This window comes from Vanellus vanellus, assembly GCF_965231255.1.
Source record: "Vanellus vanellus genome assembly, chromosome: 1".
Classification (NCBI taxonomy): Eukaryota; Metazoa; Chordata; class Aves; order Charadriiformes; family Charadriidae; genus Vanellus; species Vanellus vanellus.
This window is the reverse complement of record NC_138905.1, coordinates 16,817,238-16,830,946: the sequence shown is the minus strand read 5'-3', so window position 1 is coordinate 16,830,946 and position 13,709 is coordinate 16,817,238. Positions and strand designations below refer to the sequence as shown.

The following is a 13,709-nucleotide window of genomic DNA, read 5'->3' as shown; positions in this document are numbered from 1 at the left end:
TCTTGCTTCTGATGTGCCTGAAGAATTTCTCCAAGTTCCTTCTGTGTCTGTCTTCTGGCTTTCACACACAACTTACCAGTTATGCATTCTCCTGTTTCCCACATTTGGTTACAATTTCTACTTTATAAAATCTCCCTTTACATGTTACAGATTTCCCTCCTTTGCAGTTTAACAATGCTGAGTTTGGGGAGTTTCCTCCCTTGTGATAGATGGCAGATATTTACTCTAACATTTAGTATGGTAGCTCTTGATACCATTAAAAGCTTTATCATTTAGCTGTTCCTTTTAACTACTGCCTAACAAGCTTGCTCCCTTAGGTGTACGTGTCTCCATAAGATGTTACTGCAATATATTTTACATTTGTTCTTAAAACAATACAGAAATCATATTCGTTATGGTTACTCTCGTAGGGTAGCTCAACAGTAAATTAATCTTAAACTAGGTCTTGTGCACTGACAGCTTATCAGAACACCTGATATATTGTTTTTCACTTTTGCATTTATTGAGTCTTCATACACGTAACAGAACTGTAATAACAGGAAATGCTTCTTCCCTCAGCATCTTACCTCCTTTAGCATTTCACAGTAAGTTTTCAGCTCATTTGCATGGTCAACAGTCTAGTCCTCACAGTATTTTGATCTATTTCCACACAAGTTCAAACTGTGAGTCTACTTTCTTATCTAGACATACATGGCTTTGACTGTAAACCCTAACATATAATAACACATCTCCCAGAGCACAGTTTGCACTGCACATAAATGTTTGCCCTTATACTAATATCCTCTTGTACCAATTTTCTGAGACGCCAAATATGTCAATATCTGGATTTCAAACAAGCATTCCAGCTCCCACACTCATTTTTTCACATGTCAGATTTTGTCCAGAAGCCCATCTAAAACTGCTACTGGTCTAATTGTCTTTTTCTTATATTTTATAAAGAGAAGCAAGCAATAAATACATACATGACGGTGTTAATCCCTGACAGTTGTTGAAACATCTGCAGACCACAACCCACAATTAAGGCTCTTCGAGTTGGAGGGTATGTTAGCATTCTGCAGATCACAGGTCCAGCTTAAAAAAAAAAAAAAAAACAACAACAAAAGAATACGTAATAGTTCTTAAGTGATTGCTATCAAGACAATGTTCCCAGGCATAACAGGCTTTGCACCTTAGTTTCAACAAACTTGGATTATTTCAATTATTTTTTAAAAACTTGATCATTTCAGTTCTGCTCTTCTGCACTGTACCACAAAGATGACTTTCAGGAAGCCCAGGCAAAAAAAATGAAACCATTTTTGTACACAATGTATACTACTGGTGGCAAATGTACAGTTCTCTTATACCATACTAACAGATTGCACATCTGTTGCAACTGAACATACTCAAAGTTATCACAAAATATTGTTGTTGTTTCCTTTCTAAAAGCTCCCACTGTTATTGAGAGGTTATTTCAGAAATGCTGTTATTCACTGCTCAGATCTGGATCTTGCAGATAAAGTGTTCTCCCCAGTCCCCCAAAGACTCAATTTCCACAAACCAGTTACAAAGTGGGTACTTTGAAGGTATGGGATAAATCTATTCTGCACAGCTATAAGGCCAGCAGAGGGAGCATAAATTAATTAATTTTTTTAAATTGTATGTTTTACACATCTTACCACGTCTGGTATACCCACTCAGAACACCTAATATAGGCCACAATATGTACAAGTCAAAATAGTTGCCATAAAAAAAAAGTGAAGAGGATCTACATTTTGACATTTTCAAAGTCTTTCCTGAACATACAGAATATATTAAATGTGTTGATTCACTATGAAAACCTATATGGGTCTGTTAGAGAAGAATGATTTACACGCGAAAAGTTTCAACTTCAGAAAGCTGACAATCTGTGAACAGTTTCAACAGTGGAATTCATGAAAGGGGTTTAGATAACATTTTCTTGGAAATGGAAATATCTTTCATGGAAAGATAATTAGACCTGCCTAAGAAAAACTTATTTTCATTAAAATTGTATGGTATTACTAACTCATATCTCAATCATATCATCACTTAACTTTGCTTCTTTATTATTAACAGCAGAATGCAGTCTGGCAAATTTTCCAGCTGGCTTCCAAGTAACATTAACCTCCAGAAACCTCCAGACAATACACAGTCCCACCTGTCCTGCCATAGAGCCACATCACTACCTTCAAAATGTCTCTATTTGAGTAAAATAACTTGACAAATAGAGCCAATATATATATCTGGTATGATATTCTCAAGCAAGACACATGATATCACTGGGTAGACAAGTATATCAAAGGGTTCAGTAGTCAAAGTGGCAACAAAACCAGCACTCGCTGTTAGCCAGGAGCAGTCTGAAGCTTGGACATACTCTTGGATTTCTCCTCGATTCCAAGCTTCACAAAGAAAAAAGATTTACTATCAAATGCAACCACGAACCTTAATTCACAAAAAAACAGCACGCAGATTTTCATACCCGGCATCACATCTGAGCATGGAGATTTGGGGCTTAAAAATCTTTATCTGGCAGTGGATTCTGCAGCATCTGTCATGAACCCAGGCTGCTGAATGCCTATGAGATACCTTCCGTTCTTCATAAACTTCCTATAAAGTCTTTAATGGAGTTCAAAATCCATCTTTATCTTCAAAGGACCTACAGCTGACATAAATCTTGAAGTCTACCATCAATGACTATACTTATTGAGTAAGCTAGAACTTTCCTACAGCACAGGCTGTTAGGAAAGGAAGCAGAAATGTTCTAAGGATCTGATGCAAAGTTTTTAACAATTCCTGATCTACTCAGCTATTTGATGAAAGTTATATAAAACTCTGTTCACAATACGGCATTGTACAAAACAATTGGAAAGAAGGCATTAAAATGAATAGCTAGAAATCGAAGCAGCTGCTCCCAGACAATGGGTTGCAGCTCGGAGGGAGTCACGAACTCTCCAACAAAACTTCATCACACAGATTAGTTTGTATGCCCGAAGTGGGGCCCTGCAGAAAGGTTAAGACCACGTAGTAAAGTCTAGATCTTTACTTTAGAACCTTAGATTTCAGACTTTTAGAGCATCCAGTCAGTTACATTCAGTACTTGTAATTTTTCAGACTTCTGATTAATTGAATCAGAAAAATGATTTTTAGCATTGTCATACTGGTTCAAGTAAGAGATTTAAAAGTTTCACTCCAAATCTGTACCATGGCAACTGCACATATCAATAGGCATACACAAAATTAAAGGATTTTCTTTCATAAAATTTACAGCCTTCAGGTTTACAAACCAATAAATGGAATGAAAGAAATAAAAGAAATCATTAATCTCTATATTAAAGGAGCTTTACAAACTCCACTAAAAAACCCAGAGGACTTTGAATGGGAGGTGGCTGGTTTTAAAACAGAAAATTAGTGGGAAACTTTTTATTAAAATTATCTAATCCTAAAAGTAACTGTACTATTTTTGCATTTTCCTATCTTCAGTTCTGCCATCCGTCTTATGTTGTGTTCATATATTACAAGCTTAAAACTAAACAACTCTAGGCAAAACTCTGTTGTTAACAACAGAGAATGGGTCTAAACTGAAAAACTAAAAACAAAACAAGTTTTCAGAATTAAAATACATTTTTCTTCTGAAAATAAGTCTTCTGAAAACTGAAATTGTACTTCAGGAGTTTCTGATAACCATTAAATCTGTTGTTAGTTTACAATAGATTAAAATAGCACAAAACAATAAAATCATTAAAGCTTTTAAAAGTAGAGCAACTTAATTTCTCACAGATCTAGAGGGAAACAGATGACGCAAAAGATAACATCACAAATAAAAAATATTTGGCAATTTTTACAATAATAATAATAATAAAAAAATAGATATTTGTCTCCAAAAGTCAGTATTTTTTGGTCACGATACTTCTGCCTTAATTGCTATTGTTTTCTCTTCAGCTAGGAGATTTAGAAACATTCCCACATTTGAACCACTTCATTTGAACTGGAGAAACCACCAAGATGTTTGTTTTCCGCCTTCTAATCTATGAATAAAAGTCAAAAGGATGAGACCTCCTAATGTCATGATTAATTTAATGAGAGTCAATTTGGCTGGACTTTTGTGCTGTGGTTTCAGATAATTACTTTATCTGAAGTAAATTTCCTTAATGCGTATGTTTACAAGGGTTCAAAATATGCTACAGTAAAGGGCAGCTGAAGCTTGCTCTAGGGAGAGTGTAAAATGGCAGCAATAGATAAAGAGCAATGGAAAAATAAGGATACTGCTGTTGTAGACGGTGACATGACGTGAAGTGGCAATAAATGAAGTGGATTGCTGTGATCTAACTGGCTTTTTCTTAGCCTGGTCTACACTGTTTACCTACCTAGACATTCATCCTTATAAGCAAAAGGCAAAAATAGAATTTGGAAGTTTGGCTTCACATCCGAAAAAACCTTATCAGCTTACGCTGAGCTAAACAGTGGGGGAGGAGCTGTTCCTGTCAAATCATTACTTCTGGAAAGCCAGTGATGCTTTCCAAACGTTATATTTTATAAGTGGTTATCTGAAACTTTTAACACCAGCTTCCTATATTTTAACTGCTGTTCTTGTTACTAAGCATAACCCACAAGTAAGTTAGGTTTAGAAATTGTGAATCACCTGCTAAGGCATTTTGATTTTCCTCTGTAGGTAAAATGGATTGTATGGCGACCATCGGATCTTGGGTGTGATCTACCACCAACTAAAAGATAACTTTTCAAAAACAACAAAACAAACAAACCCTATTTCTAAAAGGAATTTAAATAATGAACGCTAAAAAGCAATAGAATGGGTATTAATGATGTCTCAGCATCTCCTTCTGAAAATGTACTGCATACACTTCCAGGGAAATAAAAATACTGTAGATAGCTATAAAGCCAACCTAAAAAGCCCCCAGCAAATGCAGGCAGACATCTGGTGCCTGGAAATCTTGTGATCCCCCATCCCTCAAATTATTAGCACAATAGTTGGCAAAATTTCACAGCCAGGAAACTATGGTTAGAGACTGGGCCCTGCCAAAGTCATTTGCAGGTTGAAAATTCTTTTGCCAGCTAATCTAGGTAACAGCTTGTAGCAACAGCTTAAAACTATGTAGGGCTCCTGCCAGCATTTTGTGCTCTAGCTGTAGAGGAGTGTTTCCAAAAAGACAGACTTAGCCAAGCAACAGGACAGTCACTCATTAGTTTAGCATCAATTAAGCTCAACCTTCAGTTTAGTTTCTCGGACCAATTCTTGTCCTAATGACAGCCAATACGCTCTCTTCCACCCAGATAAACCTTCAAAGAACCAGTCTGCAGTTAGAAATGGGACAAAAAAAAGAGAAACGTCGGGCTGGTGATCAGGGTAACAGAAGACAGACATGGGAACCATTTCTCTGTTTTGCCTTTCCTTACAAAATGACAGCTTCCAACACGGCTTTCTCTGCATCATCTGCAGAACATTCCTCTACCTAAGACTCCTCTTCTAAAGCATTTAGAGCTAGCTCCTATTTTCTGCATATGAATGACATACTAAAGTAAACACCCTTTCCCACTCCTAGCCTATTACATGATTATTTTCTAGAAGTATCAACTTAATTGATTTTTCCTTTCTGTAAAATTTACCAAATCACAAGAAAATTGAAGTAGCTTTAAGATCAAAACTGCATTATTTATCCTGAGAAGCTACAAAATAATTTTACCCAAGTACCAAGCTCTTCCGTCTCATAACATTTCCAGTAACACTGGAAGAACCCCTGCCAGAACTAGAGGAAACTTCATACCTCATATAGTTCTCTAGTGCTTTGAAAAAGCTTGCTTGAGTCCTTTTTCCTTTTCTTTTTTTTTCATCAGCCAAGAATGAGAAAAGACTGCCAGCTTGCCTAATAACTGAGTCTTAGTATTTTCCCATTTTCCATAGCAAATACATTCAATGCTATAACAAGACAGCCTGCTCTAAAAGCAAATGAAAGTTAATTAGACATAACCACTTTGGTTCTAGAGAGTTAAGTAGTGCAAGGAGTTTTTCAACACGTAGTTGAACTGAAAGGGGTTTTTTGTTTGTTCGGGAAACCTAGATTTCAAATAAATGGTCCTTCCAAATGATCTTTTTAATCCATGCATTTAGAACAGAAACATTAAGCATAAAGATTTTGTTTTGTTTTGACAGCACGTTGGGTTGGTCTTTTGGGAAGCCTGAAAACAAAGTAATTTCCTTTTATCTGTAAAAGGAAAAAAAAATATCTTTACCTTGATTCCACATTCTTTGATATTGAGCTTTGGTGACGGAAAATCTATATGACTGAGTAATTGCACAAAGGCGGCAGCACTTAAGAATACCTTTGAATAGGACAAGAAGCAGTGGCAAGTGGCAAGCAAAAAAGAAGAGTGCATTTTGGCACTGTATGACATGTTCTTTATAGAAAACAGAAACTACTATAATGAAGACCTGTAAAACTGGAGAAACCATGATAAAGCAGATAACAAACACAGAAGAGTGGTCATTTACATGATGCCAGTGGGAGCTGAGAGAAGCCGCCACAATGGCAAAGAGTCCACGCACGTGGAGGAGAGACTCCAGCGTGGTACTGTCAGCCTTGAGAAGTAGGGGAATGAGGGAGGAGGACATTTACCTGTTTCTTTGATAGGAAAACTGGAGTAGGGTCAGAGAAAAGCAAGGATCACATTGTGCTGTCCTTCTAGCTGTGGCAAGCACTTTAGAAATAATAAGTAGCAAGGCAAACTTGCACATACCTGCAGCCTGCAATGTGATTTTAGCAAACAAATGTTTCTTTTTCTGGTCTGGTCTAGAGCCACTTTACATAGGAAACAGTAATGTGACCCTCACTTAACAGTGGAGAAAGCGGATGAGGAAAGATAAGATGATGGAGCTAGCATTTACGCAGGCACAACCAAAAGAAGCCAAATGTTGTAACAGCCTGCAGAGCTTCCCACTCCGCTGTTTCATCAAGTCATGAAGTGCAGTGCAGAGCGGAGCATTCAGCAGTCCACAATTAGAAAGCTTTTTTTCTTTCATTTTAAGTTGAGGAAAGAAAATTGCAGTCAGGGGAGTTTCAGGAGTGCTGCCTTTTGTGTGTGTGTGTGTTGGTGGTGTTGCTGTTTTTCAATTAAAAGAGCACCAAAAAAGCTGGTGACTCAGAGCTCCCTCCAACCCAGTCAGTAACCTACTCTCAAGCTGATTTTCCCAGCTGTTATTGTATTAACACCCATACAGATATTGTATTTTATTTCCTGGGCAACACACTTCGGGCCTTAATTTTTTTCCAATTTTTTTCCCCTCTGTCCCTTGTTTCCAAATGAAATATCCCTGTTCCTGCCCTAAGCCAGTGGTTTAATAGTGAAAACAGATTTCTATTCGTTGATCTCCAAAAGAATGAGACACAGGGACATGTTCCCAGGAGGGAAGGGGGGAATAAGGGAAATTTAATAGAACTGAGAAAGGAGCTTGAAGGTCAATGAAAGTCTCTATGGGAACTTTTGGATACAAATTTTTGCATGTTCTTTTTTTTTTTTTTTTTTACTTTTGTAACAGCACATTTAGTTTAGACCATCTCCTTAAAAAAAGTTTTAAAAAACCTATTTATCTAGGCGGCCTCAAAAACTCCTCTCACATTTTAAAATTCAGATGCCATCAGCATAAGAGCTTCATTAAAAATAAAAGTAAAGAAAAAAGTTAAATTGGAGATGTGGTCCACATTGAAACAGATTTTAAAAACCTGTTTTGAAATGAACATCATTTTAGCAGAGCTCAGTTGGGTTCCAAAACCACTGGACAGGAGAAAAATCAAAAAGTCACTGTAGGTTAAAGTCAAAGTATTTTAACTTTGGCTTCCTAAAAACAAGACAGCAACATCAATGGATGCATAGGTGACAGACAGCACAGTAGTCTAGTTTGAAACTACAAATAGTAAGTCTTAAGAAACTGCTTCAACATTATTTTGTTTTTAAACTGAAGCATTTAAACTCGAGCACAAAGTCGAGTTCCACTGAAGACAGAAGGACAGATACACAAACATTTCACTGAACTGCAGCCTAATATCAGACCTTATCTAAAAGTACTAGCTGGTTTACTACATTTTAGTATTAACCATCTTCTATCTGAAACACAAAGGGCTCCAAGACAACCATTACCACTCCACAACAGCATGTTTTTCAGTAGAGAAGGCCAACTATATCCCGGGAGGAGGAGCAGGAGCACTGCCAGCAGGTCAAGGAAGCAGGTCTTCCCCTCTACCCAGCACTTGCGAGACCCACAGCTCAAGCAAGCTTACCACATGAGTCGGGAGGAGAACCACCAAGGTGGACAGGGCTGGAGTACTGACATATGAGGAGATGCTGAAACAACTGGGATTGTTCAGCTTTAAAAAAGAAGGGAAAGGGAAAAGCCTCTGCTGTCTACAGCTACCTAGTAGAGGGCCAAAGAGAAGATGGACCCAGGCTCCTCAGAGGTGTGCAGTGGAAGGACAAAAGGCAACAGACAAGTTAGAATGCAGAAAATTTGGACCAGATGTGAAGTCTGTTTAGTTTATACCATGGAAGTTGTCAAACACAGAAAGAGAGATGCAGACAGGTCATGGTGAATACTTCACTAAAAAAGTTCCTGAGCAACCTGCTTTGACTTGTCCTGCTTTGATTAGGGATTGGATTAGAAAACCTTCAGAGATCATCTACATTCTTACATGAAACCTACATTATTCTAAGATTTGTGCTCATACTGGTTATTACACACCCATGAAAAAGTAAGTTTGGTGCTTCACAGCAGTCAAAAAAAAGAAAAAACAAACAAAAAAAAGGCAAAGCATCCTTACATACAGATCATGTAAAACTCAGACATCTCCATACCACCACCAGCAGATCTATCCCTTTTTGCAATTTCAGTCCTAGGCTTCACTAATCGAGAACCTGTCAGCCACACTAGACTGACAGTTTTTACCCTGATTTCATAACCTCTGCCGAGAACACAAATCAATAGTGAAATCAGCAAGTGTAAAATACTCAATTGACAACTCCCATAACTGGCATGAAATATGACATAGCAATAACAGAGACCTTATTGCAGGGTTTCAATACATAAAGGGGGTTTATAAGATAGATGGAGAGAGACTTTTTACCAGGGACTGTAGTGATAGGACAAGAGGTAATGATTTCAAACTAAGAGAGTAGCTTAGATTGGATATAAGGAAGAAATTCTCTACTCTGAGGGTGGTGAGGCACTGGAACAGGTTGCCCGGGGAAGCTGTCAATGCCCCATCCCTGGACGTGTTCAAGGCCAGGTTGGATGGGGCTTTGAGCAACCTTGTCTAGTGGAAGATGTCCCTGCCCATGGTGAGGGTGTTGGACTACATGATCTTTAAAGGTCCCTTCCAAACCAAACCATTCTGTAATTCTACGATTGTTAAGAGCTGTACACAGTTCTGGTCCCCTTTGCATTCTCTCCCTCAGCTGAAAAAAGGAATATGGTAGAAACAGGGAAAGATTGAGAAAAAAGCAAAAAGAACAGTCAAATTGATGGAACAGTTCCAACATACAGCAGTGCTAATGCTAATTTTACCAGGCTCCTGGGTACTAAAATGCACATACAATGATACCATATCAGTGTACTTATGTCTGGATTCACAACAAGATAATATTAATAGCCTGTTTAGTATGTTTCTGCCTTCATTAGTATAATAGGCCTCTGCTTTAGCTGCAGATGAAAGCAACAAATCATGTTGTCCTGATTTGAGGTAAAACAGAACCAATTTTGTTCAGTAACCGCTTCTTAGCTGGGCCTCTTCTAACAACTGAAATTAACTGCATATTGGTGCCCAACGTGGGGTGTGTCAGTATCGGATCCTCCCCAGACCATTGTTGACAATGTGTGGGAATATGTTGATGGTGCACTTTGTACAAACTTTTTGAGCATAGACCATTTGCATGGCATTTCATCAGGGTCTACAATCACTTGCCCATCACTATAAATCACCTTTCGCACAGCCAATTCTCTCAGGTACTTAATACCTTTGTGGTACGGGGGACGATGGCTGAAATATAAATATGGGGAAGCTTGGCAAATTGATTACATCACACTCCCTCAAACTCGCCAGGGTAAGCGCTATGTGCTTACAATGGTGGAAGCAAGCACCGGATGGTTGGAAACCTATGCCGTACCTCATGCCACTGCCCGGAATACCATCCTGGGCCTTGAAAAGCAAGTCTTGTGGCGACATGGCACCCCAGAAAGAATTGAGTCAGACAATGGGACTCATTTTAAAAACAATCTTATACGTAATTGGGCAAAAGAACATGGCATTGAGTGGATATATCATATCCCCTATCATGCACCAGCTTCTGGGAAGATTGAGCGATACAATGGACTGTTAAAAACCACCCTAAAAGCTATAGGAGGTGGAACCTTTAAAAACTGGGACAGGCATTTAGAGCAAGCCACCTGGTTAGTTAATACCAGGGGATCCATCAATCGAGCTGGTCCTGCTCAATCAGACCTTTTACATACTATAGAAAGGGATAAAGTCCCTGTGGTGCATGAAAGGAATTTGTTAGGGAAAACTGTTTGGGTTTTTCCTGCTTCAGGCAAAACCAAACCCATTTGTGGGACTGTTTTTGCCCAAGGACCTGGATGTACTTGGTGGGTGATGCTGAAGGATGGAGAAGTTCAATGTGTACCTCAAGGGAATTTAACCCTCGGTGAGAATACTCAACCCTGACCAGTATGATGCTGAACACTACATAATACTAACAGTGTTCAATAAGTGTTTTTCAGGATAATACAGTGGTGATGAAACCTGAGCTAGCTTCATCAAGTGGCGTCCAGCAAGCTCTTCAAGATGAACATGCTACCCATGGGCACAAACCAGAATGAATTTTGTACCATCTTTCCTGCCCTGAGATGAGATCCTGCAATCATGAACTAAATGGACTTAAAATTTTGTATATAAACATAAACCGTAGATGAGTGACCTGCATATATCCATATCATATATACAATCTGTATGTGTGTAAATTTGATATATAAAAGTAATAGTAATCTGAGCAAGGTGCAAATGGTATGGAATAAGGGGTGGAATGTCCTGGTTTGAGGTAAAACAGAACCAATTTTGTTCAGTAACTTCGCTTCTTAGCTGGGCCTCTTCTAACAACTGAAATTAACTGCATATTGTGCAGACAGTGTTCACTCTCTCAGAGTGATAAGACCTGTGTTTATAGCTGATGCCCAGGCATGGGATGCAGAGAGGCTCTTGCCTATACTTATTGCTCTAACCCCCAAGGCCAACCAACTCTGTTATTTGCCACGTTGGAGGGTCGGAAGCGGAAAAGCATAGTGGGGTCCCACCTGCAGGGAGGAGCGGACAGGACAGGTGACCCAAAACTGACCAACGGGGTATTCCATCCCATCTGCCTCATGCTCAGTATAAAAGCTGAGGGATCAAAGGGTCACGGGCTCTTCCTTCAATGGCCGACGTCTGAGGAGGACTCTGTTCGTGTGCCTGTGATCCCGATCCTGAATCCAGATCCGGAATCCAGTTCCCGTCCGTCACTGAGTCCAGCCTGGGACTGCCCCAGTGCCAGCCGGTGACGTGACTGTCATCTCGGGAGCTTGATACGGTTTTGTATACATTTCATTATTTCTTTTTATTTTATTATTAATATTTCATTAAAGTAGTTCAGTTCCTTCTAAACTCATAAGTCTTTTTTTCCTCCTCTGCCTCTCTCTTTGAAGAAGGGTAGAGAGGAGCATCTGTCGGTCCCGTCTGGGGTCTCCCAGGTCCCCAGTGGTGGATTTGGCCTAAACCTCGACACATGTCCACCATCCTTCAAGCTGGAGGAAAGGAGATGGATTAGGAGATGGGAATACAACAAAAGTTTCATAAAATCAAAAGTGGCACAATGAAGGTGAGTAGAGAACATGGTTGTTTCAAGATAGGACAGAAAAAGGGCTGTATATAATGGCTGATACAAAACCAAAAGCACAGTTATGATCCACCATGCATTGGCCACTATCAAGACAGAATGGTGGCGAGATAAACTTTGTCTGGCACAGCATGGCCATTTTTACCAAAATGTGAAAAATCCACAGTGTAGTAGATGTATGGTTCTTGTCAGTGGTCCAGAAGACAAAGGGCCACGTTTTTGTTACTGCAGATTATACTTCACTGGAGCAATGATTCCAAATCAGCCACCTGCTTATCACTGGCTGAACTAGCAATAATTTACAATTAAAAAATGTGGAGAACAGATGATAATCTCTTGGGCTATGATCTTAAGTAGTGTTTTATCATGAGAGGTGAAGATTATGAAAAGCTAATGTTCATAACAGTTTTCAAATCTTTCAATTTCTGGAGGATTCACATACAGCATATGTGAATTTTTATGTTCCAACCAGTCTGGAGTTTCAGATATAATGAAGTACTTCACCATAAAATATGATTCTTCAAAATTTTGCATCAGATACAATCATTAGCATCAATGCAAAAACCAGCATGGAAGCAGTTTACTTCTACTTGCACAAAGAAGAAAGCCTATGGAGAATCAGAACCTCTTCTGATTTATTTTATAATGCTGTCAGTGGTAGCAACAATCCCCCAGCAAGATATACAGGCTGTTTTTAATGTACCTACACTGCGCAGTAAAGTCTTGTTGTTTTCCAGGAATTGGAGAGAGAGTGCCTCTGCATAAACTTCAGAGAGTTTCTCAAGAGTAATTCTTGCTAGTGTCAGCAAGACTAACAGTAAGTAGCAGGATCTACGTACAACTGTTTGTATAACTGAAATATTTTTTGTCTGTTGATTAATAAAAGAACATACTGTGGGTCTTGCTTTCATTAAATATTTTTAAAAGTAATTTCAAAGCCTGACACACAGAGGTCCTGTATCATCAGCTGTGACCAACTTGGTGAACAAAGGCTCCTAGATAAAATGGAATTTAAAAAAGGTATATGACAATGCTGCACAAAACAGCAGGCAAAAGACATCTTGCTGGTTTTAGGGAAAATAGAATTAATACTCCAAAATAGACAGTTCAAAGTCTCTCATATACTATACAATACATCTCATCTGCAAGCTACTTGCCTTACACCAAGTGGAAATCCTTCTGATCATTTTCAGTATAATGAAGACAGAAAGAGATTGCCTAAATGCCATGTTTATCAGCAGTTTCTTTGTAAATATAAAATACTTTAAAAGGCAATTATTTTAAAAGCTTTTAAAAGCATCAGGATTTCTTCAGTGCTAATAAAAGCAAACAAGTTTCAATGTGGTAGTGAGAAGAAGCGTGGTAAGCTTTGGCCTGCATGCCAGTAAATATAAATGTGAGGCTCACAGGCAAACTGGAATATTTCAAAAAATTTACACACGTTTTGATATAATTATCAAGGAGTCACACTACTACACGATCACTAGAAGCTATATGACGATCGACTGCTCTCCAAATACACAGGACAGATCAGAGTTTGTACTCAAAAGTCCCACTTTAAGGGAAGAACACACACGCCTGCTTCACTCACAAAGGTGATCTGCATCAAGACCACAATGTCGGCTGTCTGCACAGACCATGATACATTACGTTGAAAGATAACATGTAATTTTTCCCAGAGAGCAATAAGAAAGACCCTGCACACCAAAAGATGAAGGGGAGGTTTTAGGTAACGTTCACGGCACAGACTGGTGCACAGCTGTCTGCCAGGATGTGAGGAGATG

General features: G+C 38.8%; 1 protein-coding gene across 1 annotated transcript in view; it reads right to left on the bottom strand.

Moving 5' to 3' along the window:
* The window catches only part of SLC2A13 (solute carrier family 2 member 13), a gene marked incomplete at both ends in the record, with an annotated part of 163,664 nt that overhangs the window by 88,188 nt on the left and 61,767 nt on the right, over positions 1-13,709 (bottom strand). The window contains one exon of the mRNA XM_082494963.1: positions 963-1,071. Within this exon, the coding sequence (XP_082351089.1) occupies positions 963-1,071 (109 nt within the window). The remainder of the gene's footprint in view (positions 1-962; positions 1,072-13,709) is intronic.